This window comes from Bombyx mandarina, chromosome 04 (genome assembly GCF_030267445.1).
Source record: "Bombyx mandarina strain Sakado chromosome 04, ASM3026744v2".
Taxonomy (NCBI): Eukaryota; Metazoa; Arthropoda; class Insecta; order Lepidoptera; family Bombycidae; genus Bombyx; species Bombyx mandarina.
The window spans coordinates 1,210,768-1,233,464 of NC_143211.1; the positions used below are offsets into that span (position 1 = coordinate 1,210,768).

A 22,697-nucleotide genomic window follows, 5' to 3' on the forward strand; every position below is an offset into this window, starting at 1 on the left:
TGTCCCTATTCTACCCCTAGTTCCTATTCCTCCCAATCTACGTTACTGAGAATTAATTAATTTCTAAGAGACTTAAGAGACTAAAACATACACTAACAAACAAAAGAAGGCAAAGTTAGACAACCCAGGGGCGCGTTAGCAACAGAAATCGAAATAACTACTTCAGTGCGCCGCGTAGGGCACCGGTGACCTACGTGGCGGTTAACGTGTTAACAGTAAAACCTCCGTAAATAAAACCAGTCGAAAACAATCGAATTTACTTTATCGATTAAGTATCAGATGAACGTGATTTTGTGAACAATCGCCCATCGATGCAAACATACATTTTAAATTTTTAATAATAATAATAATAATCAAAGTAGCATTCCACTGTCCCAGTGTGTGTGTCTCTGAAGTTTTAGTAACCGAACTTCATTATTTATCATTAATCCCATAATATAATCGTACTACTTCGTATAAAATATAACCATAATATAATAATCGTAACCTATTCCTCTTAGGATAAGCAACGTTAAATTAATTAATTTATGTTACCGTTATGTTTCCTTTAAATATTTTTAATCACATTGTACTCATTGAGTTGTTACTGCTTTAGTTCGACATTCAATAAGTTGATGAAATTAAATGAAGAAAAATGCATTTCACTCGTGCGCATGTTTTGCTCACACTTTATCTTTCGGATTTATTTTGAGCCGTCAAACGCTATCTTTTGTTGTAATAGATTTCTATTTATTCTATTTTTAACAATTGTGATCTCTTTATGTTCGTTTTGACTAATGTATTGTAGTTTTAATTCAAGTTTTTACTACCATTTATTGTATACCAAATTCGTAGTTGTGACAATAAATGTTTTGAAATAAATGAATAGTCTTTTATTTTGGGAAAATATATTAAAATATGTTTATTAGGTCTTTGTCTAATTTTTTTTATTCCGACCTTAGCTGGTACCCTTGGGAGGCTATGTCAGCGTAACCGAACGAGTAGGTGAACCCTAATCTGAGGACGTTGCTAACAATAGCCCTAGCAAGAGCAGTGCTTCGCAGAAACTACCAGCGGGTCGGAAACGCGACCCATTGCGAAGATCCGGCGAGAAACTCAGTGGGCTATTTATCTATGAAATCGCCGTTTAGTAGGTATACAGAAAGCTAGTAATTTTTTCTATCAATTAAAATATGCGACCATTGTATCAATCCATCTCTGTGCAGTGGTCATTGTTCAATGCCTTTCTTGAAGAAGTCAGGTGTACGGGAACCAACAAACCAAAGGAATTTTGTAGTGTTTTTTTTATTTATTTTATTTTTATGAGTGGACGAGCTCACAGCCCCCCTGGTGTTAAGTGGTTACCGAGGTCCATAGACATCTACAACGTAAATGCGCCACCCACCTTGAGATATAAGTTCTAAGCTCTCAGTATAGTTACAACGGCTGCTCCACCCTTCAAACCAAAACGCATTACTGCTTCACGGCAGAAATAGGCAGGGCGGTGGTACCTACCCGCGCGGACTCACAAGTGGTCCTATCACCAGTAAAGTGTGCCTTTGGATATTTAATTTTTTCCGGCTATGAACTTTGCAAAAAGTTTAAGTCTGTCGGCGCAAGGTCTGGTGAGTACGGTAGATGACGCAAAACTTCCAGCCCTATCTCTTGTGGCTTAGAGAGTCTGTTATACCGTATGAGGTCAAGCGTTGTCGTGTAGGAGCAACGGGAACGAGCAATTAACCAAGGCTGGCAAGGCTTTTTACTGGTGGTAGGACCTCTTGTGAGTCCGCGCGGATAGGTACCACCGCCCTGCTTATTTCTGCCGTGAAGCAGTAATGCGTTTCGGTTTGAAGGGTGGGGTAGCCGTTGTAACTATACTGAGATTTTAGAACTTGTATCTCAAGGTGGGTGGCGCGTCTACGTTGTAGATGTCTATGGACTCCAGTAACCACTTAACATCAGGTGGGCTGTGAGCTCGTCCACCCATCTAGGCAATAAAAAAAAAAAAAAAAAGGCTGACTGGAACATTGCGAAATTATTCATTGTAGGTACATGTCCGCAGTAATGCTGGTACCATTTCGTATGAAACTTAATGAATTATACCGAGACTGGACTACCAAACAGTAACAATGACTTTTTAGGGGAAAGTTTTCTTTCGGGGCATTGCCTAGGTCTAATCAACATGTATGACCGCTAATGATTATCAAAAATAATTCATTTTTTATCGCAAGTGACAATTCATTTCTGTGTCTGTTAAGCAACGCAAGACATATCTTAACACGTTCTGCGAGTTCAAGTGGCACCCAGCTATCAAGTTTCATTACCTTGCCAATTTGACGGGGTTCATTTTTAGATCAATATCTTAATGTGGGTAACCTTTAAGCCGCCCTCCTGGCTGAGTCGTTACTCGCCCACTTGTCCTGGTGAAACTGGAAAGGCCTCCGGGCTACCAGTAATCCCTCAATCATAAATAAAAAGCTTTTGGCTTTTAGTGTTCAGTCCGTACACGTATTCAATAATTACTTTTAAATTTATCATCCATATTGATGAAAAACATACAGGTAGTGAAAACAAAATAATCAATTAAAAACGTCTGAATTCGAAAATGGAATTCCAGATTTTAACATTAAATTTAATTAGATTTAGAGTTTATTGCGAGCCATACATAAATTACGTGTAAAATGACTTTTTCGTAGGTAAAGACATAATAAGTAAATTACATTAATATTTTATAATAATTTTAATACTGCATCCCAACGGGTTGACCTTGTAATGAACTTGGATAACACCAAGGTAATGTTTAACGGAAACGCCATTCCGAGACCAATCGATGTTGATGGTACACCTCTCGAAGTTGTTCAAGAGTATACCTAGGACAGACCCTACAACTAGGTAGAAACAACTTGAGAACAAAGTGACCAGAATGATTCAGATGGGCTGGGCAGCGTTCGGGAACCTTCGTTAGGTCTTTTCGTCGCCCATACCACAATGTCTGAAGACAAAGGTCTATAATCAATGCGTCCTACCCGTGCTTATCTACGGAGCCGAAACGTGGAAACTGACTGTGCGACTAGTCCACCAACTAAAAGTTACTCAGCGAGCTATAGAGCGGGCTATGCTTGGTTTGTCATTGCGAGACCGAATACGCAATGAGGTCATTCGGGCAAAAACCAAAATGATCGATATAGCTCGCAGAGTTAGTAAGCTGAAGTGGCAGTGGGCTAGTCACATATGTCGCAGAATCGATAACCGTTGGGGTAGATGTGTTCTGGAGTGGACACGCGAACCGGCAAACGTAGTGTAGGACGCCCTCCTGCTGGGTGGAGCGACGACTTGCAAGGCAGCTAGCAGTAACTGTATGCGTAGAACCGAAGATCGGGTTCAGTGGCGAGCTTTGGGGGAGGCCTATGTCCAGCAGTGGACTTCCGCAGGCTGATGATGATGATGATGATGATGATAAATCTTTTCCGGCATAGGAGACCTGAAAACTTTTTCATACTTCCCGTTGAAACATATATTGTTTGGTGATCTGAAAATACTGTAAAGTGGCATTTATCGCTAAATAATTTGAGAGACCACTATCTCACTAACGCATATTATTTGTGCAGGTGGAGAATGAAATAAATTGATTGAACCGAATCGCTTGAAATAATTTATTGATTCCAACTAAAATTTCAGTAAATATATTTTACTAATATCTTACTAATACATTCACTACATTTCATTTCAAAAATCAGCATCCACTTCTTTCAACAAAAGACCTGGCTGTATGGGCTATACCTGTATCCAAGTAGGTTTGGAAGCATGCTGTCAGTTTTGACTTTTGTTATCAATCAAAGTTTGTCATGTTGGAAGTCTCGATTTCTTGACGAACAGGACCGATTCTTTGTCAAGTTTTATCGGATTCTCGTTGTTTTAACCATATTACTATTATTTACTATAATATAGTTAATACAAACAGACTCATGTGGCCTTCGTTAGCACCCAGATAGTGTTGATGTGCAGGATATCGTGTGTGAAATAGTGAAAATTAATGTTATAACTCAAGATGTCTCCTAATAGGTCTGATGGATTATTAGCTAAAGTTGATTTTCCACTTTACACGCTCCAAACCTTAACAAATCGACATGTCATTGTTGCTGGAGGAGGAGGAGCATCGAACACAGGTGTCGCAAATGGATTTGTGAGTATGATGCATTTTCAACAAACAAAATAGAATACTAAAAAACAAATATTTCGATATTGTCAGCTGTTTTGAATTTCAAGCAAAATTTAACATAAAGTTCACTATCCTAAACTTGACATTTTGTAGGAAATATTTGAACTGTCACATAATGGGAAGAGGTTTGTTGCTGAAGAGGTGATGCGCCATGAGACTGGTCCTAATGTCGTGATGACGTGTTCCGTAAGGAGCATCCAGAACCGGACGTATCTCACAGCGGGACAAGAGAGCCACTGTCAGCTGTACAAGGTGAACATCCGCATGGTGGATGCTGCTGAAATGAGACGAGGAAGTTTCCGGGCTGAGAATGGGCTTGTGAGGCGGAGGAGACGGACAGTCTCTGAAAATGATAATATATCAAAGAAAAACAATGTTAGTAACACAGAGAAAAGAATGTCATTTGAAATCAGGCCTTGTGATAGTGTGCAGACTGACTTTAGGTAAAAATTAATTTTGATTAATTTACACTGTAGTTCTACTTTATATTTCCGTATCATGGTTATCATTAAAATAATTTAAATTATAATTATACTATTAGTATGCACAGTTCTTATGTTAAATATATTTTGACTGATCATGTTTGTATTTTATGCTCTTATAAGCTAAAGATAATTTAAGATAAGATTAAATTGCTTGCACCATGCAGATTACTTATATACATAAAACATGTAACAATTAACCCTTTAATGAATAACCTCCATATATAATTACAATGAAAGATTATATTGTGATCTCTTCTCTAAAAAATGACAAACCTAACTTATCTTTGCTATTAAAAAATAAAAAATAAAGTTGTGGGTAATTATAGTTTCTTTGTTAAACAACTACAAAATAGCTATCTATTACTTAGTTATATTCATTACTTAGTGTATTTAGCTTATAAACAGGTTATAACTCATTAAAAATAAAAAAGATGGTAAGGTCCTGTTAAATAATAGTGTTTAGAATGTAGATAATGGGTAAAGTTGTTAATAATAATTAGTTTCTATTGATAGGGCTTTTTAAGTAAAGGTTGGCTTTTTGATGGGAAGGAAAAAAAGAGAAAAAGTTTTTAAATTAAGTTTTGGTTGGTTATGTGGCAGAATGATTCTAAATACATTGTTAGCTAAATTTACCTTTGGTGATTATCTTAAAGCAGTATGGGGAGCACCATCTGATCTCAGACTCAGAGACTGATCAAAGCATTTTAAATCTATCTAAAATAAAATAAAATATATATCAACGCTTGAAAGGCAAACGTGACTAAGTGACAATGCGTGAACTTTACAGTAGACTAATAAAATTTAAAGTTGAAATACCTGAAAACAAAATTTATTTTAACGAATCTAGCTGTAGTAGAATCTAGCTAGTAGCTGTAGGATTGAAATGATTTTAATAGACCTAGAAATATTTTTTTTTTGCGCATCGAATATGGTTATTTCCTATCATTTATGTACAAAGCAGTTATTGTCGCTTAGTCATGTTTGCCTTTCAAGCGTAGATATCTAAAACAGTTATATATCCTAGTTTCAAGAATGTGATAGCTCAGAGTTAAAAACCTTAAACCTAAATAGAGTTTAAAAGTGAATCCTAGATCCAGAGATTTAGGTTAATGAGTCCACCCATGCAGAGCCTCATGATGAACTGATAATGTTTGGACTATATGTAATTACAAAGTAGTAATCTTATTATTACAGTAATGATCCACTGCAGCGTGTTGTCAGGATTAGTAATAATGGGAAGTTGATGGCTACAGGTGGCATCGACACCAAGGTCAGAGTTTGGACCTTTCCAAAAATGGAACTCCTTTACGTACTGGAAAAGCATACTAAAGAGGTAACTTACCTAACATTATGAAATTGATTTTACATTTCATTAGTGATTGTAGTGTCATCTATTTGTATTGTAGTAAAAATAATTATGATAAATATTTTTGACAAGTATTTTATGTGGGTTCTCAACAATGGCTTTGAGGGGTCAGTCTGATCATAATTTGATTTTTTTTAAATATCAATTATAACATTCAATTAAAGTTGGCTGTGTGGAGTCAGCCTTTCCTAGAATAGTATTATCCCATCTTGTGAGTGTCACGCAAGTATATACCACCGATAATAGATATGCCGTGAGTTAGTGCACCAATCTTCCCAAAAATTAGTTTTTTTTTATTACAAGTAATTGTTAGTAGAGCAAATAGACAGTTTTTTCTATTGTAATTTCGACGTATTTCTGTAACTCATTAAATCAGCGCGCGCACAATAGAAGAACAATATAAGACACGACACGTTTGCCTTGTTATGATTACGAATGTAGAAAATACGTGACTCTCCACCAATTCATATTTTATGTGCTTAATGACCTTTAACTTTGTGATAGTAATGTATTCAGAGAAGCATTCGCTATACATTAATATTTTTTTTTTTTTTTAATTCGCTCGTTTGATGATGACCAAAGCACAAAGACACCACAATGTGAATGGCACTGGTCCAAGGCCTAAGATTAAAGCCTTGCATTAAATTAGATTCTTGCAAAAGAATTTTCCTGCCCATCAGACCTGAAGACAAAGTTAGCAGTATTGCCATGTTTCTTTATGCTTTTTCCATAAAATAACCGACTGATATTTGAATATAACAAACAGTAATATTTATCATAATTAACTAGCATGTTTCTCAATTGGTGTTATCAGATGACCAAGGACGGAATATCGATTGGCTTGTTACTGTGAGGCATCATCAGCCTATCTTTCCAATTTATTATGTTTATTTTGAAGACACCGTAATTTAGTTTTTATTTTGGTACATTAAATAATAATAATAATAACTTTATTTGACACCACATGTACAGAGTAACCATATTAAACAAATAATAGACGGTGACATAAATTGGCATAATATGTTATTGGACATAAATGTTATTAGACATATAATGGACATTAAATGTTATTTGTTCGTTCTAAACATTTTCAGTTGGACGATCTAGACTTCAGTCCGTGCGATACGACGTTAGTGAGCATCGGGAAGGACGGCCTGGCCTGCCTGTGGTCCACCGCGGGCCTGCGTCCCCCGCTCCTCACCCTCACGTGCCAGCCCCCTAACGGGAACAAGTACCTCTTCAGACGTTGCAGGTAACACAGATATATATTATAATTAAACTTTTAATGATACCAAAACCAGCCAGATACAAACAGTATAGAGATTTTATTACAAGTTAATACATACTATAATGCCAAAAGACTTTTTCCCCAACCTAATAATACACTAGCGGACCCGACAGACGTTATCCTGCAGAAAATCATTCAAGTCGGTCAGCTGTTTTGTTGCAGTATAGATAAATAACCTAGATACCGACCGCAGTGCCATCTGCCGGGCTGATTTGTGAATCTAAACCACCCAGGGTGCCACCCAAATGCACACAAAATAATTCATTCAAATCGGTCCAGCCGCTTACGAGGAGCTCAGTCACATACACACATATGGTAGAATAATATATATAAACGTATAAGTAATATTATAAAAATACCTAGGATAATTAATTAATTAGTTTAGGACTTTACTGTGTGGAGAAATAAATTAAGGCTTAGTGTATTGATTAATCAACTGACGTCACTATGTCCGTGTTTGCAATGTTTATAAGGAAATACTTAAGCAATAGTTCGTATCGAGATCCCGTATTTACGTTAAGGTGGCAATTGGATTACAAAGTTTATAAGAAGCTGCGTGGTATACACTCCACTCCATCATTAAATTTTTCTAAACTTGCTGAGCTGAAAAAGTGAGACGGAGCAAGCTATACATTTATGTATCGGTTCAAACCTTTATATGGTATGGACGTTACGTGAATGAGACTAACCTTGAGGCTTGAGGTCGAAGTCTCAATGATATTGTATCATGGCTGTCCCATCATTGAAACCGGACTAGTAACTGAAACATAAACCACGTATCTTGAGGTCGCGGAGCGCACCTTGTGAAGTTGACGTGTCCGTTTAGTTGTGCGTGTTGTATATACAACGTTCGTTGAATTAAATTTGAATTCCCAGAAATCTAAACCGACTAAAAAGGGGGAAGGCATTCGGAAATGCGTGTTATCTTGATATTGTTTACTGATACTGTCCCCGGAGCACTGTTCTGGATTGCTGCAGTTTAAGACACACGGACACAACGCACAAGTTGAATAGCAAAGTTTGCGAAAAACAATTGTTTATGAATTAAAAAGTTTATTTTTATAGTGTTCCGCGCGCGGTGCGAAGAGTCGACTCAGTTCGTTCTTATTCGCCCGCTAGGAGGCGCGTTACAAATCTTGATAAAGCCGATAGATGGCGTGGATTAGGAACAGGGAATTTCAGTTTTTTTTTTATTGCCCTTGTAGGCAGACGAGCATACGGCCCACCTGATGGTAAGTGGTCACCGTGGCTCCCGGACGTCAGCAATACCTGATGGTAAGTTGTCACCGTCGCTCACGGACGTCAGCAATGACAGGGGCAGAGCCAAGCCGCTTCCTACCATTAAGTACTCTCCGCAAGCCTCGTTTGAAGAAGGTTCCCTAACAGTGCGTATACACGCGTTCCTCTCGCCACAGGTTCGGGCCCAACGAGGACAAGGAAGACGCGCACAGAATGTTCACGATAGCGAACCCGCTGAGTCGCTCCGGCAAACAGAAAGGTCTGCTGCAGCTCTGGGACCCCAAGGACGGCTCTCTGCGGAAGACGGTGCTGGTGAACGAGTCTCTGTCGGCGCTGACCGTCCGGGACGACGGCCGCTTCGTGGGCGTCGGGACCATGTTCAGTGGCTCCGTCGACATTTACATCGCCTTCAGTTTGCAGGTCAGTCTATGTAAATACTCGGAGCAGTTTATATTGGTGGCGGTAAGCAGAGGCAGAGTCCACTGGAGGTAGGACGTCTTGAGAGTCCGCGCGGGTAGGTACCATCGCCCTGCCTATTTCTGTCGTGAAGCAGTAATACGTTTCGGTTTGAAGGGCGGGGCAGCCGTTGTACTATTAAAAGTGAGACCCTTACAACTCGACGACTGTAGATATTTATGGGCTCCGGTGACCACTTAACACCAGGTGGGCTGAGAGCTCATCCTCCCATTTAAGCAATAAAAAAGACTGGGATATATGGTCGAAATCATAATTGTATTAGAATTATTGACTCGGTGTTGCAATAGTTAGCAGCCCTGACTGTCGCTTTGAGGATCGTGGGTTCTATTCTCACATCGGGTAAACATTGTATGATCAACAAGTTTCTCTTTATTTGGGTATATCATTATTTATTTATGTATACTTAAATATATATGAGTATATTTATCTATCTTCGGTATTCATAGCACAACGAATCTTAAATTGGGGCCGGAAGATGGAGCGTGATTTGTTTCCTGTTATTTATTTATATATTTAATTTAATAATGATTGTATTTGAAACCGGAACGTGTGTGGTTGTGATTACGAAAAAATCGTCTCGTTTCGTTTGTGGCTCTGTTGAACACAAAATGCCTTCGACAGTTCGGTCAGATTGCGGACATCAGTGTGTTTAGTGCGAGTTTCTTAACGAGCGTAAAAGTTAACTGAAATTTGTATGGAATTACAACGTTTGTATACGTTTGCCGCTAGGGGCGCTGTTCTAACTCCATACAAACGCTTTTCACACGTTTGCCTACGTTTGCCGTTAGGGGCGCTGTCCAAACTCCATACAAATTTGAGTTAGCTTTTACGCTATCGAGGACGTTAAGGAAGTCGCAGTGAGCGAGTGAGCACGCAGTAGAGGCGTGCGCTCGCGGCTGACCGAGTGCAGTGCGTGTGTGTGTGGTACAGCGCGTGCTGCACGTGAGGAGCGCGCACCGGATGTTCGTGACGGGCGTGCAGTTCCTGCCGGTGCGCGGGTACGGGCCCGCCGTGGCCAGCCGCAGCGAGGCCGCGCTGCTCAGCATCTCCGTCGACAACTGCCTCTGTGTGCACAGCCTGCCCTACCGCGGTTAGTGCATGTTCATAGTAGTCATAGTCATAATAGTCATAGTAGTCAGTCATAATCATAGTAGTCATAGTCATAGTCAGTACGTGTTCATAGTACAGCAGCATAGAGACGGAGAGGTAGAACTACACCTTTTGAACTCATCGTGGCTTAACGAATAAGACGTCCGGTGCATTCGTATGTAGCGATGCACCGGTGTTCGAATCCCGCAGGCAAATTTAATACCAATTTTTCTAATGAAATACGTACTTAATAAATGTTCATGATTGACTTCCACGGTGGAGGAATAACATCGTATAATAAAAACAAACCAGCAAAATTACAATTTGCGTAATTGCTGGTGGTAGGATCTCTTGTGAGTCCGCACGGGTAGGTACAACCATCCTGTCTATTTCTGCCGTGAAGCAGTAATGCTTTTCGGTTTGAAGAGTGGAGTAGCATTTGTAACTATACTGAGACCTTAGAACTTATATCTCAAGGTGGGTGGCGCATTTACGTTGTAGATGTCTATGGGCTCCAGTAACCACTTCACACCGGGTGGGCTGTGAGCTCGTCCACTCGTCTAAGCAATAGAGACCGCGACGTGAGATCGATTAGTTACAGAGTCAACGTTTTTTTCGTTTGCCCAAAAATGGCGGGAAACATAAAAGCGTTTAATGAATATCTTTGTGTAGGTTGTAAATATAATATATAACATATTGACGCTTGAAAGGCAAACGTGACTAAGCGACAATGCATGAACTTTACAGTAGACTAATTTAAAGTTGAAATATCTGAAAACAAAATTTATTTTAACGAATCTAGCTGTATTGAATCTAGCTAGTAGCTGTAGGATTGAAATTATTTTAATAGACCTAGAACTATTTTTTTTTTGCGCATCGAATATGGTTATTGGCTATCATTTATGTACAAAGCAGTTATTGTCGCTTAGTCACGTTTGCCTTTCAAGCGTGAATATGAGAATCGAATTAATAATGTGGTTGTTTCTCCGCAGGCTCCGTGCCCATCTGGATCGCCATCGTTCTCATCATCTTCGTACTATTCTGTACGTTCAGTCTATGTTCATATTTAGGTATTTAATGTTTATATAAAATCAATATGTAAAATATTTATTTGTTCTTAAATGAATATGTAATAAAAGGGAATGTGTTAGTTTTAATAAATATATTGTTATGGTAATAAGCTCATGTACACATATTATATGTATAAATATTGATTAAATAATGTGAAATGTTGCATATGGTCTTTCATTGTTTTTCTATCCTATGTTATTCTTGGCAGAGCGGTGTGGTGCTCAGGATACAGCTCGCGTTGAGCGGTTGTGGGAGTCCATAGATAACATCGCGACGAAGCATCTGCTACCCATGAGATATTACGTCAAGGTCTCTATTGCCCTGACTAACGGCTGTCTCATCTTAAAAATTAGATAGAGCGATCGTGTTGCGATAGTACAGTAGTGTGCTCAGTGCGAGTTTTTTAACGTTCTCGATAGCGTAAAAGTTAACTCAAATTCGTATGGAGTTGGAACAGCGCCCCTAGCGGCAAACGTCCAATGAAACCTTGAAGTCGCAAGGAATCCGAAAATGAATCCACAAAAATAATTTTAAATTTCGAACTGTATACAAATTCAATGCTTTCGTCTATTCGCCCAACATGTATATAGTTACCTAAAGCTAATAGAATTTATTAAAATCTAACTTATCCTCTAATATTTTTGAATTTGCCTATTTGCTGTTAATAAAATAGTGAAGTGCTCGCTTCTCAGTCTTAGTTTGATAGGAAGTTAGTTTGAACCCGACCGATGTAGAGTACGAGGACTTGTAGATTATCGGGTGTCTGGAGTCTGTATGCTCTGATTTCGGCTGTTTCCGTCAACAAATATTCCTGAAGCCAGCACTTTACTTTGCATCGAATGAACCATCAAACCGCACAAATGGTGTAGAGATACTATAAGGGCCGAGTTACACCGGAATGGCAGCGGCCGCCAGCGAAGCCAGCGACCCCCGGCCTCGCGCGGCTTCCAGACTGCACGCGCCTAGTCTCCTCTTGACTAGTTTAGTTTCTTCATTCGGCAATGATAACCGTGTGTTTGGAGTGTCCATGATGGAATTGGTTATTATATAGGAGCGCGGTGCCGCGAGCGGCCTTGTCTCGCCGCGGGAGAACCACCGACAAGACGCACGTGGCACGCGGGTGTTCGCTTCACCGCGGGCGGGCGGCGGCTGTTTAAAGCGATTAATTTTATTCCGGTGTGATTTTATCGTCGCAGCCGTGCGAGATGAGCGCGTGTTAAGTAGAATCGTTGTTGCCTGTGTGCGGAATTTGAACACTCATGTTGTCGCATCACTCGATCCGGATACACCGGGCGTCTTATCTTTCAAATCATCACAGCCAATCCCTCAATCTTATAATTATGATACAATCGTTTCATGGTTGTGTAATTTTGAAAATTCCATACTAAAAAAAAAACGGAATATATAGGGTTTTAAAAAAAAAAATAAGTATTTTTATAACATTTATTTTTTAATAATTAATTACATCAAAACAACATACATTTAACCTTCGCGACCCTCCGGCAAGTTGCAACTAATTAGACCGACTAGAGATCCATTACTTAGTACATATAACATTGGATTTTGCTTTTAACAAAATTCATATTTTTTTCGTAAACAATAGAAAAATGTCATATTTTTTAATCTTATCCTTCAAATGACATACACACTTCAACACTTTTAACAGGCTTCTTAAATAAATTAACATATTGTTTTTTTTTGTTCCTTACAATGTGCACTTTAATACGAGAGGAGAATTTATACTTAAACAATGTTTATACCTAAACGTGAATTTGTCGTAGTCTCTAGTGGAAAATATCACACTTTTTTTAAAATCATTCAAAACGTAAAAATAATATTGGAAGGCCAACTGAATATTTTTTAAAAGAATGTGACAATATAACATTAAATTTTTATACTCTTAATATTATTATAGCGTGTGATTACAAAATTTTACACGAACATGTTCGGAAACATATGAAAAACGCATTTATGTTGCACATGACATGGATGTTTGGAAATGGTATAACAAATTAAATAAAGTTACAAAATTTACGGAATTCCATTTTAATTGTTTAATTATAAATTGAACATAACTTTTAGTATTTATTAAAAGCCACAAAGCGTCAATGGCAAGTTTTGTTAGAGTGTAAATTAATATAAATTATTGCCGAATGTTAATTATCACGCGAGCCGTTTCATTTTTCCTGTGTCGAACATAATCCAGAAATTTAAGTTCTATCGTTCGAGTAGTAGGGGACACACGGGCAACAATGAATAATAATATACATACCTACATTAGGTTTATCGTTATATTTATTGTTCAATCATCATTGGTTAGATTAAGTAGCCCTGGTTAAGTCAAAGAAACGAAAATATCTCATAATAGCGGATGAATTTGAAACATTTCATGAATTAATTAGAAAACGATATTCTTTAGAACATTTTTTCGCCGGAAGTTTCGTCCCTGCGGGCTTCACTTTATATCGCATGGATGGAGACACGCACTGGCTTGAAAACTAATCTATATTCTTTCCCAAGATCCTAGCTATCCCTGTGCCTTATTTCGTCAAAATCTGTACAGTGGTTTGGACGTGTTACTTCCGTTTGAATAATAGCATTTTTTTTTGTGTAAACCTCTAACAGTATAAGACTAAATTCCATAAATCTTTAAATAACGATATATTTTTTTTTTCAAAAATTAATCGAGCTACCCGCGGAACCTGCACGAACATCTGTTCGGTAGTTCCGGAGAATTCATTCACTCTTCATTAGTTGCCCCCTTTCTATATTTTTTTAAATTATTATTTTTATAAATGTCGCAATGTTATGTATTCATTTCGAATAATTTATTTTACGTTATTGTTAATTTAAATAATTGGCAAGAGCATTGCGTGAACATTAATTTCATTCGTTTCATTAGTCACGAAAGACACTGTTGCTATCATAAGTGAAAAACACTTCAACAATTTTTTACTATTATCAAAATACACATTCGATTCATATATGAATTAATATATAATATTTTCTTATTTATATAAAATATTATATATGATAGAATTACATGTAACACAGTTAATGTATACAATATTATGTAGTATAATGGTCCCTAAATGAAATAATGTATTTTATTTTGTTCTTTCTCTAATTCAAAATACTTACATGACATAGTTTTCGTTACATTTTGGACATGTTTTTAAGCAATACAGTAACATAAATATTGTATATTATAAAAGACAGGAGAGAGAGAAGGCGATATTCTTGTATAATGTCTCCAAAAGGCACACAGTTATCTGGTCAATGTGTCGGTCCTAGCAGGTGGAGGGTTTGTTCTAAGAACGCCGCCATTACAAACATACCCGAAAAAAAAAACTTACAACGCAACTGACAGCTGCTGTCACAAAATTCGCGGGTTTTTTTTAACCTTTCCTAATCCAGCGCTTTCGCTCATAATTCATACTCTTCCGATATGCTTCATATAACATATTTTAACTACACTACGATTATATTTAATAAATGGCACAACTAAATAATGTAGCATTCGATAATTGTATTAAATGAACTCTCGTAATTGGATAACAATATTTTTATTTAATTAATTATTATAATCTTTGCGCTAACATCACATCAGTACAGTTTTCCTTAAAAGTATAAAAGGTTACTACTATGTTGATTAATAACATATATTTTGCTATATATATATCACAATCTTATGTAAATATAAATAAATTTACGGCAATATTATAAAGCACGCGTGTTTATAGAGCTATTAGCGATGAAAGCGTCCGGGATATATGTTTATTGTTGTCTCATTAAATAATGACTTCACGTGATAAAAAAAATTATAATGTTTTAAAACTGATTAGATGCAATTTCACTACTTCATACTACACAATTAAGTTAAAATAGCTCTTGGGCTGAAAGGGAGAAGAGCTATTTTGATTGATAATAAAAATAATCGATTGATTAGATTTCATTAGATTGACGAAAATCATTGATTAGATTGTACTCTTCTACTCACTTATAGCTGGTAGATAACTCAATTGTTGAGTTAAGCTCGCCATTTTATATCTTTTCGCAATTATTATATTGTATTAACTGTGTGTACAATAAAGAATAAAGATAATCCACGCACGCGTCTTTATAATTTTGCCAGACTTAGATCTGGATGAATATGATGGGAGGCGGATCGTGTCGATCCAAGCGTTCTGTTTGTTATACGGAACTACATTTTATCAAGTTGTCAATAGCGACACTTTAATTCTAAATTCATATTTTATACGCAAAGGATAGACTATAGATATAACATATCGGACTAAAAAAAAAAAAAAAACATAAAATGTAGTTCAGTCTAACATTTAGTTTGAGTGAAACTAAACAAAAGGCGTGTACAAACGCGGCGCAATTATCGCGAATTCCAATAATGCTCATTACACACATCTTGATAATGTGAATCGACACTTTTTATGTGCTAATATAACAAACAGTGTGCTTAGTGCGAGTTTTTTAACGTTCTCGACAGCGTAAAAGTTAGCTCATATTTGTATGGAATGGGATCGTTTGCGTACGTTGCACGTCATTACGGATCCTCCTGATCCATTAACGGTGCTTTTAGGCACCACAAGCACCGGTCACCTTTCTCGTCGAACCCGTCGCTTGCAACGAAGGGCTCGACGAGCGAACTAACCCTTAGACACAGCCCACTGAGTTTCTCGCCGGATCTTCTCAGTGGGTCGCGTTTCCGATCCGGTGGTAAATTCTGCGAATCACTGCTCTTGCTAGGGTCAGTGTTAGCAACTCTCCGGTTGAGCCCCGCGAGCTCACCTACAAACGTTAGGGCGAAGCTGAAATAGCCTCTGAAGGCTATCAGCATAGGTAGAAAAAAAAATTTGCGTACGTTTGCCGCTAGGGGCGCTGTTCCAACTGCATACAAAATTGGGTAACTTTTACGCTATCGAGAACGTTAAGAAACTCGCACTAAGCACACAGACCGATTTTTTTATTTCTCACGCACTTTAAATATTTTTGCGATTTCATATGTCCGCATCGACGGGTACCGTTCTAACGAATTAACAGATTGCTTATTGAATCGGAACCGAACTTCACTTAAAACTAAAAAAAAAAAAACATAAATACAAAGCTATGCAGATATTTACAAAAACTCCAAAACAAACATATAACGCACCAACAAATACACATACATCAATCAACATTCAATAATTTTCATTAATATAACTATAACACGTTCATTTTCAAAATACATATTCTGCTTTTATACGCGTTAGGTTGGGAACCATCGAAATAAAAACTTAAATTCAAAACAATTTGTCGTACATATGTGTATGACTACGTGTCCATAAATACAAAGTATATTGTTTAAAACAAATCTACAGTATTTAAATTTATTGTTTACAGATAACGATATTTCGCTGGATATCCGTCATCAATTTCCAGCTGTTCCCAAACTATCACGCAAATATAAAAAAAAAAAAACGTATTAGCCCTGTAATACTGACTCACATGAAGAAGTACGTCGTAATTGACCTCACTAAAACATAATTTTAGTCATATAAACTAAAATACAATAGAAAATAATTTGAGAATCATGATTCACATCGCACACGTGACTCGTGCATACCTCGACAGTCCACGAGATTATAGTGTTCTTTCTACATACAGTAAACCTATTTAACGTTTAACATCCATTAAAAATTCACATAAAAACTGCATTTGAGCCCTCACACATCACATATAGAGAAATGCATTTAGATCGGCGCAAACCGACACTAATAGTCGACGGATCGATCCCGAGATATACCGCGGCATAGAGCCGAGCGCGAGCGACTTACACTGCAAGAAACAAAAATATCATTAATTTATCATTTAGTCTAATTAAAGCTCACTTAAAATCGATAACTTTACATAACTATTAACAAAATTCACAATAATTAAAAAAATAATAGTATGAAAAAAATTACATAGGATTACATTTTATTTACAAAAAATAATATTTGGAGATATTTTTATTTGGACTCGATCACTTGGTATTTATTTTACAAAATATAAAGACTACAAAATTGAGCAGTTGTTATTAGAATGATTAATAAATGAATCAATCGTAGTAGATGTCCATGTACTCACCCTGGTCGAAGGTGCTCGTGTTGATGTAGGAGAGCAGGTCCTGGTCGCTCATGTCCGTGAGGCCCTGCACCGGCGCCGTCATCTCCTGCGACACGGCCTGCGACACCGCCTGCGACACGGCCTGCGACACGGCCTGCGTCACGGCTTGCGACACGGCCTGCGACATGGCCACCAGCGGCGCCTCCGGGGCGGGCTCGGCGGGCGGCTGCTCGGCCGCGCTCTCCGTCGTCAGGATGTTGGCCGTGTTGATGGCTGACGTCACGAGCGCGTTCATCGTCGTGTCCGAGGTCAGGATCTCTGCGGCCGCGTTCAAGATCATAGATTTGACGGCCGCCGGTGGAGTCTTCACGGATGTGAGCTGCATCTGATCCGGCAGCATCATGAGGTCTTCGGGTGCTGTTCCGGTTGGCATCACCATGCGCTGATTGGCGTCGCATAGCATGCTGGGTGACACTTGTGGGTTGAGGATGACGTCGGGCGAGATGGCGGCGGAGGGCAACAGGTCGGCGGCCGGTCCCCGCGTCACCACCCCGGCGCCCGGACTCAGCAGGACGTCGGAAGCGTGGGACCCGCCCGATGGCGAGGCGGACGACGCCGACAAATGGTCGTCCACGCGAGAGTTGACTAGCTCGTCTAGCTTGGCCGCGTCGGCAGGCAGCATTGCCGCCGTGGCCTTCATAGCGTCCTCGACTAACGCCTCCATCTGTGCGTTCTGTTGCGATATCGCCGAGGAGGTTTCCATCTCGAGCTTGGTCATGTTTCCAAAGGGATTGAATCTCTCTTCAGCTCGGCCGGATGTCATCTGGTTGTAGACAATGAGTCGTTGCTCGTTAGCGGTCTGCAGCACGGTCGACTGCATCGCAGTATCCGTGATCATTAGCTCGGGGTTGAGGACCTTCAATTCGGTTCCTAAAGGATCCATGTTGTTTTTAGAAGAGATGAGATGCCTCATTGATTCCATAGTGGACATCGGTAACATCTGCGGATATATCGGACCGGAGTTTTCGTCAGTGTTGAACAAGGCCGCGGTGACGGACTCTACCATCTTGTCGGTCTGAGCCTGGGTCTGGATGGCTTGCAGTTGCTGGGTAAACGAAACGATAGAGGTCGGCGACTCTCCCTGGCTGGGGGTGGCCGGCGACAATTTCATCGAGTCATAACTGCTCACGAAGCTCATCTAATTTAATAGGGAAACATTTTTTTTATCGTTAGCTTTAAGTAATTACACGAAACAATTTAGTTTCGATTTGGAATATTACGATGCGCTTACCTGGGCCTGTGCGTCGAGCGACATATTCTCAGACTTGAGTCTCAGATCGACGACCTTCAGATCGTCGCTAATGTTACCGGTGGAGGTCTTTTCAGGTCCCTCGGGCCCACAGGAAGTGTCTGTGTGATCGACCACGGAGTGCTGGCTGGTCTCGTCCATCACCTGGTAATGGAAATCCCCATCGTATAACAATCAGATTGCGTAATTACTGATGGTAGAACGTCTTTTGAGTCCGTATGGGTAGGCACCACCACTTTGCCTATTTCTGCCGTGAAGTAGTAATGCGTTTCGGTTTGAAGGGTGGGGCGGCCGTTGTACTGTTAAAAGTGAGACCTTAGAACTCATGTTTCAAGGCAGGTGGTGGCATTTACGTTTTAGATGTGTATGGGTTCCGGTAACTACTTAATGTCAGGTGGGCCGTGAGCTCGTCCACATACCTAAGCAAAAAAAGAATCAGAGCTACACGAAACTATTACCCAAAGAGCCCCCACTCAAAACACGTTGTCACGTGTTTCGGATCGGGTGGTTTATAGATAGGGCAACGCAAAAAATACATTGAAAAAATTAACACATCTAATAAACATTCTCGGAGTAGCTTTCTTCTTTTTAATCGTTTCACTATAGGTAAAGCTAGGGGTAATAGCAAGGAGTAGCTAAAGCGCTAATGCACCTTATATTGCCAAAATTTACTTTTCGATTTAAATGGCCTATCTAATTCGGCTATATGTTGCTTGCTCAGATGCCTTTTATAGAATACAGTCGACTCTCGTTAATTCGAAACTCGAGAGACACTTAAAACATTACGAATTATCGAGTGTTTAAAATATAAAATGGTTCGAAATTTGTCAAGAGAAAATAAAGCTGTCGCGTTGTGGTAATTGAGCGTGCACTGTATTTTTGGTATGAGATATTTATTGTACCTTTATATGACAAATTAACGACTTAATATGAGACTATAAAATTTAGGCATTGCTCTTGGCGACTGGATTTGTAAAGAGATTGGTGTCATGGCGGATGTCGCGCGCTGACATTTTTGCGTTTGGAAACTGAACGCAGTCCTTGTATGAACTATTTACCTCACTCTTGAGTCCGAGAGGCGAGTGTGGGTCTGGCAGGATGACGGAGGGTCTGCGCACGGGCAGGGCGGGCGGCGGCATCGCGCCCCACATGAGCACCGGCCGCGCCTCCTCGCCACCTGTTGCACGCAACACAAAGCTGTAACCCATGTTCCCAAGTGTGGCAGCCCTAACTCCGTGCTTGTGCCTCACTAGCGTACCTCCACTTAGGATTTAGGTGCTTGAGCATTTCCAATTTATTTTTTTTCAATTTTATTTTTTTCAAATTTAGTTTTTGTAATACGTCTTCTTAATAAAAATAATGATTAACATTGTTCAATTACATGAAACACTTTGGTTTCACATAACAATGATTTCATTTGGTTTAAATTTGATTTTTTGAATCGCGTTGGAAAATCAATCATTAACTATAAAACGAAGACAATATTATAACTGCATCATAATGTATAATTATTATGTACATTATTGTATTTAATCGGAAAAAAATATATCTGAAATCAGAAACCCTAAGTCAAATATAAAAACATAGATGAAATGAAAAATTATTATAGTTAAAACAATATGAATACAACCATGCCTTAATTTATGTCAAGAACAGTTTTTTTATAATTCATTGGCATTTACAATTTTTATAATTCTTTACCAATGATTGACACTCTAATGTTATTTGTACAATCATTGACACTGAAACATAATTATTAGCCCTGTAAATTGTAACTTGTATTAATGCAGTAGCTAATTTCTAGCTCTTCTGCTTTATAGTTAAAAAAAAAACCTTTCTTCATTTGTAATTGATATTGTCGCTTTTCCATTTTAAACCTTGTAAAATAGAATAAGGACCAAGATAACATAAAATTCAACGTTGTCTTTGAATAAATAAATTCTTAAATAAATTATTACCGATATAAATAAATTGGAACAAACTCTTGATTTTCTGAATTTTTAAGGCAAAATGCCAAACTCTATTCTGTTATTATTTAAAGTTTCTTTTCGTTAATTCTCATTACCGTTTTTTTCAATTTAATCGTGTCACTCATTTTAAAGGGAATTTTAGAATATTTTTTGTATTTACGGTTCGCAGTAAAATCGATTGAAGTTCAAAACTGTATGGTTCATGTTTGTTAGGCAACCTTAGAAAGCACCTTAAGTGGAGATACGCTTCCAAGGGGGTTCAAATAGAGTGAAGCACGATTAATTTCTAGCTAGATGTTGGGAGGTTATGTGCAGTTTCAACCTGGAATCGATGTGTTGTGTCGGTGGGTAGTTATATAGCTCTCTGTAAAAGTGGATTATTGTTTTTTTTTTTTAACTATAATTTTATGAATAAAATTTGAATATGTATTTTTATTTATTCACAAAGACCCGGGAAAGTTACAAAAATTGTATTTTATTTCAAAGATATTCTTGTATTTCACATTTAGTTTCAATAAAAACCCGTTCAGCCACATCTGACGAAGGATATTTATTATTATTAATTATTTTGACACCTTTGGGCACCGTCAAACTAGGCGTTATTTTTTTTAAAACAGGTAAACTTTTTTTTTTTTTGTAAATATTTAATCAATTTTCTTTAGATATCCATTATTAATTTTTAATTTAAGCTTACTAAAATTTATAAAATTAAAAAATTTGGTTTATTTATAAAATTATACGTTGAAGTGCTTTTGTCGATTTATTATGGAAATATCCAAATTAAATCGGGATAATCGAAATTTACTTTTTGTTAAAAAAATGCTTTTCTCTTTGATGCTGTGTTGTTTTTATTGTAAAGATAAGATGAGTGTAGTTGCGTGAGTGTGTTGCACTGTCGAATGTATATGTGATCAAAACTCATTTTATAAATACATTATGAATACACGTATTTTTTAAAACAATTGATATTCGATGTCACGTTTTTTTTAAATATAACTCAATATTATGTAAGACAATCAACAAAAAATTACTATTATGTAATATGACAGTTTTTTTTTTTACTTTAATAGAATACAAGTGAAGCTAGATATGTATATATTTTGTTGTATTAGTGTTATCGACAGTGCGTCGGTGTGTAGTGTGTCGGTTTGTAGCGTGTCGGTGTGTAGTGTGTCGGTGTGTAGGTTGTCGGCTTAAAGTGTGTCGGTGTGTAGTTTGTCGGCTTGAAGTGTGTTGGTATGTAGTTTGTCGGCTTGAAGTGTGTCGGTGTGTAGTTTATCGGCTTGTAGTGTGTCGGCGTGTAGTATGTCGGCTTGAAGTGTGTGGGTGTGTAGTTGGTCTCCTTGAAGCGTGTCGGTGTGCAGTTTGTCGGCTTGAAGTGTGTCGGTGTGTAGTTTGTCGGCTTGTAGTGTATCGGTGCGTAGTGTGCGTATGCGTGCGTGTCAATACCGTGCTGGCGCGGGTCAGCGGGCAGCGGCGGCGCTCGGCTGTGGTCGCTACCTAGACAGACCTAGCTTGAACAAAAAGGAAAAAAAGAGAGAGTACGCCGTTTACGCATCAGTCATTTCTTCCAAAAACTTGTTGCTCATAAATATATATATCTATATGTATCTTATTTAAAATAAAAATAAAGAAAATCATGCAGACACTACAACCATTGAAAGCATTGCGCGGGTGCCGTCAACCAAAGCTATGTATGTATATATTTATTGTTAGTTAACTAATATGCTTAGTTTAAAACATAGAATGCACATTCGAACTGGACAACATGTCATGCTATTAACAGGATCGATTCGGTTGAAATCAATCTGTTGTTATGTAATAATGAACTCTATGATACAATTGAGATAAGTGTTAATTTCGCAACATTAAATCGATCTTGATATAAACCAGTGTTAATGCGCAGGACGAGCAGCAGTTCATCGCTTCTCTATAGATTAAAAAAAAGCTGTGATGAAACGACAAAATATTTCTTTTAAATATGTGTTAGTGTAAAATTAGCACTTATTTTTACAACATCAGCGAGATTGAGAAATTTCATGTTTTTTTTTTCTGTTCATAAAATTAATAAATTCGGTTACATTAATGTCTCAATGTCGCTAATTA

The 22,697-nt window shown here is 38.1% G+C and overlaps 2 protein-coding genes across 7 annotated transcripts in view; one reads left to right on the forward strand and one right to left on the reverse strand.

The window, feature by feature from the left end:
• The first annotated feature begins 3,803 nt into the window (after positions 1-3,803).
• LOC114249967 (guanine nucleotide-exchange factor SEC12) lies at positions 3,804-11,378 on the forward strand. Its single transcript, XM_028183696.2, has 7 exons — positions 3,804-4,162; positions 4,292-4,641; positions 5,878-6,016; positions 7,144-7,301; positions 8,753-8,996; positions 9,984-10,143; positions 11,135-11,378. Exons 1-7 carry the CDS (start codon positions 4,028-4,030, stop codon positions 11,218-11,220), a joined length of 1,272 nt encoding a protein of 423 aa, XP_028039497.2. The 5' UTR covers positions 3,804-4,027; the 3' UTR covers positions 11,221-11,378.
• A 1,264-nt stretch (positions 11,379-12,642) lies between these two features.
• Positions 12,643-22,697, reverse strand: part of NFAT (nuclear factor of activated T cells 3) — a 114,268-nt gene continuing 104,213 nt past the window's right edge. For 3 of the 6 annotated variants that reach the window (XM_089740187.1, XM_089740191.1, XM_089740190.1), the window contains 5 exons: positions 22,041-22,091; positions 19,680-19,798; positions 18,604-18,765; positions 17,334-18,510; positions 12,643-17,042 (listed from right to left, as the gene is read on the reverse strand). In XM_089740187.1, the coding sequence (XP_089596313.1) occupies positions 17,038-17,042; positions 17,334-18,510; positions 18,604-18,765; positions 19,680-19,798; positions 22,041-22,091 (1,514 nt within the window). In that variant the 3' untranslated portion in view covers positions 12,643-17,037. Of the gene's footprint in view, positions 17,043-17,289; positions 18,511-18,603; positions 18,766-19,679; positions 19,799-22,040; positions 22,092-22,697 lie in introns of those variants that run through there. The other 3 variants (XM_089740188.1, XM_089740192.1, XM_089740186.1) reach the window with 2 other exon arrangements.